Source organism: Manis javanica, chromosome 16 (genome assembly GCF_040802235.1).
Source record: "Manis javanica isolate MJ-LG chromosome 16, MJ_LKY, whole genome shotgun sequence".
Classification (NCBI taxonomy): domain Eukaryota; kingdom Metazoa; phylum Chordata; class Mammalia; order Pholidota; family Manidae; genus Manis; species Manis javanica.
This window is the reverse complement of record NC_133171.1, coordinates 40,171,637-40,175,386: the sequence shown is the minus strand read 5'-3', so window position 1 is coordinate 40,175,386 and position 3,750 is coordinate 40,171,637. Positions and strand designations below refer to the sequence as shown.

General features: G+C 42.7%; 1 protein-coding gene across 1 annotated transcript; it reads right to left on the bottom strand.

Moving 5' to 3' along the window:
• Positions 1–403: 403 nt before the first annotated feature.
• PGK2 (phosphoglycerate kinase 2) lies at positions 404–1,812 on the bottom strand. The gene is given in 3 exon segments (XM_017659429.3): positions 404–871; positions 873–1,317; positions 1,320–1,812. Coding segments are annotated over 3 exon segments (1,236 nt in total). The 3' UTR covers positions 404–573.
• Between the last annotated feature and the right edge of the window lie 1,938 nt (positions 1,813–3,750).

Genomic DNA, 3,750 nt, shown 5'->3' with positions numbered 1-3,750 from the left:
TGCCAACATAATACCTTCCCTGGATTTAGTTTCTTTCCACTTTTAAAACTTTTTGGGTTTAATGTTCCTCTTGAGTTTTATTTCTCTCCCTTCTTATTTAGTAAGAAATTTCCTCTTAGCAGAGCTTTAATGTTTTCCTAATGAGTTCTTAAATGTAATTATTGTTTTTGGTTTGTTTGGGCACTTTCATTGTTTGTTAGCTGCTGCTCCCCCCTTCCCCAACAACCTGGGTTTTCTCTCGTTTCCATGTTTCAAGAGTGAAAAGATAACAAAGAGGACTAAAGAGAGTCAGCATATTCAACTCCCTTTAATAGGCAATGTGAGAATATATCCTCCCTACACATTATGATGGTAAAGTTGGAATGAGATTTTGAAGCGAGACAAGTTCATGATGGAACTAAAATGAATCGAGCTGCCGTGCCGATGTTAGGAGCTCCTGAGGGCCTTACCCTTGGTCATTGGCTGGATCCTGACCCAGGGGTAGATTAGAGCAAGAGGCAAGCTGAGATGTAAAAGCACTGGGCTGACGTAAAGGCTGAGGACAGCAAACGGTGGCAAGGCACACTTTGTCAGCTACAGGCTGCAGAGGGCATCCACTCCAGGAAGGACTTCACCTTCCAGAAGCTCTAGACTGGCGCCTCCCCCAGTGCTCACGTGGCTAGCTTTATCTTCGGAGTTCCATTTGGCACAGCGAGTAGCAGTGTCGCCACCTCCTATAATGGTGATACAACCCTGAGAAGTGGCTTTCACAATTTCATGCATGAGGGCTTTGGTTCCTTTTGCAAAGGCATCCCATTCGAATACCCCGACAGGTCCATTCCACACAATTAGCGTGGCTTGGGCCACAACTTGAGCGTAGTTCTTGTTGGTCACAGTCCAAAGCCATCCAGCCAGGAGGTATGTCCGATGCTCCTGTGGCTTGACCAACCTTAGCACCCTCCTCAAATTTGTCAGCAATGACAAAGTCAACAGGTAAGGTAATGTCCACACCATTCTTACTGGCTCTGGCCATGATCCCTTTGACCATCTTGGCTCCCTGTTCATCAAACAGGGAAGCACCAATCTGCATACTGTTGAGTACCTTAAGGAAGGTGTAAGCCATTCTGCCACCCATGATCATCTCATTGACCTTGCCCAGCATGTTCTTGATGAGCTGGATCTTATCTGCCATTTTGACTCCACCAACTATAGCCAGGAAGGGGCTCTCCGGGTTTTCCAAGGCTCTGGCAAAGTAATCCAGCTCCTTCTTCCTCAGGAAGCCAGACGCCTTCTGAGGCAGGTTCACGCCCACCATGGAGCTGTGGGCCCGGTGAGCAAAGCGTCATTGACATAGACGTCCCCCAGCCTGGAGAGTGCCGCTCGGAAGGCTTCTACTCTATCTGGCTCAGCTTTAAGCTTACGTCCAGAAGGATCTTGGCCTTTCCCTTCTTCCTCCACATGAAACCGCAAGTTCTCCATCAGGATGATGGAACCAGCCTCTGGCACAGCTCAGGCTTTCTCCACTTCGGAGCCCACACAGTCCTTCAGGGACAGCACATCCTTACCCAGAAAAGATTTGAACTCAGCAGCAACAGGCTCTAGAGAGTATTTATCAGGCATAGGGACACCATCAGGTCGACCTAAGTGACTCATAAGAACTACGGATTTGGCTCCGTTATCCAGGCAGTACTGAGTGCTTGGGATGGAAGCCTTGATTCTCTGATTATTTGCAATCTGGTTCTTCTTCATGGGAACATTGACGTCTACCCTCATGATGACTCACTTCCCTTTAACATCCTGCTTGTCCAAAGTTAACTTCTTAGAAACAGACATCTTGACAATACAAAGACATAGGCTGACACACAGATACCAAGGCTGAAGAACCGCTTGCCTGCTGCTGGGCGGATGGGTGGGTGGTCTTTTCTAGTGCCCTCCCCTTTATCCCACCCCTTTCTTCTCTCAGGGCTGCTGTGATTGGACTGAGGAAAGGAAAGCTGGTTCTGTGATTGGTGAGTAGTTCTGTCAGTCTGGATTTGACACAGGTTGCGGGGCTCAGAACCAAACTGCCAGGTCTGAGCACAAACCCGGAGGCGTGGTTTTTGACTGGGAGTGAGAACTGGTGCAGTGAAGAAACCCTGGAATAAAATGGTCCTAAGGGCTAAGCCTCCTGCTGGTTCTTTTTTTCCCACATCTCTTATGACAGTTGTTCTTATTGTTAAAAAAAAAGAAAAAGAAAAATACTGCTTACCCATGTCAAATCTTAAATATATTGAGGTATATAAACTTCTGCAGTGCCAAATAAAATGAAAATATGAAATAATGGTTGTATGAGATGTCGCTTATTCAAGCAACATAGTATGCTTCTGTTTTTAACTTGTCTTAATACATTTTGTGTTAAGTGCACACTTGGTGTTAGCCTTTGGCATTAGAAATACTACAGAGTGGGGTGGGAATGATACCCTCTTACCTTACTTTTTCCCTTCTCAGACTACTCAAGAATGCTTGATGGCTTTTCAGGAGAATTCCATAAGATCATAGCAAAGAAAGGATCAGCAGCGCACTGAAGCTGGTGGTGAATCTTCTTTCAGGCCAAAACGTTACGATAAGGCCTCTTGCTTTTTCTTTTTTCTTTGATTCACTACCTGTATAATTTAGGAACCAACACGAAAAAAGGCATGGTTTTCATGAGAATGAAAATGGCCGTTTGAATTGAGAATGAGTGGGAGATTTTATTTTTAGAGAAAGACTATAGGGCTGATTGGTTTAGTAATGAAAACTAGCTTTGAACTTAGTTTACATAGCCGTTTTCACAAGTTCAATGTAGCATAAAAGCTTTGACAAAAATATATTTGAGCCATCACCCACTAGGATGAGTATAACCAAAAAACACAGACACTAACAAGTGCTGCCAAGGACGTGGAGATACTGGAATCCTCATTGCTGGTGGGAATGTAAAATGGTGCAGTCACTATAGAAAATAATTTGACAGTTCCTCAAAATATTAAGAATGGAATTAACACATGACACAGCAATTCTACTCCTAGATGTTTACTACAATGATATCTAAATTCATGCACTGGATAAAAAGTCATAAATCTGACAAGAACAAATGCTGTCAAATATGCATAGCAATGGAAACTTTCCCTTATTGCTGTTGAAGGTGAGGTATGCTAGAGCCACTTGGAAAACATTTTGGAAGTTTCTTGTAAACATAAACAAAGACTTACAATGTGAACCATTGGTCCTACTCCTAGGTATTTATAGAGCTACACAGTAAACCCACAGGCCTTTAAAATTCCATATGCAAATGTTTAGAGAAACTTTACTCAATGGTCAAAAGTGAATATTTTTTAACTGGTGATACATCTTCGGCATGGATGCACCCATACAATGGAATGCTCCAAACCAAAAAGGAAGAAGATATTTACTTACTCAAAATCATGAATGAAGCTTAAATGTATTTTGCTAACTAAAAGAAGCTAGACATTAAAGTAGGTAGATAATATATAATTCTATTCACATGACCATTTGAGAATAGATGAAATTAAAGGGATGGAAAACATATCAGGGGTTGACAGGTCTTAGGGGAAGGTGGAGGTGCTCATCTGTTGTGGGCATGCAAAAATATACAGGTATAAATAAATGACTAAGTAGGTACATAAGTTGGGGAGAGGGAACAAATCTTTCTTATAGAAGAATTCCAAATAATAAATATAGATAGACTCCCCTCCTGGAGGTGGGGTTTTATTGATTCACTGTTTGAATATTGTC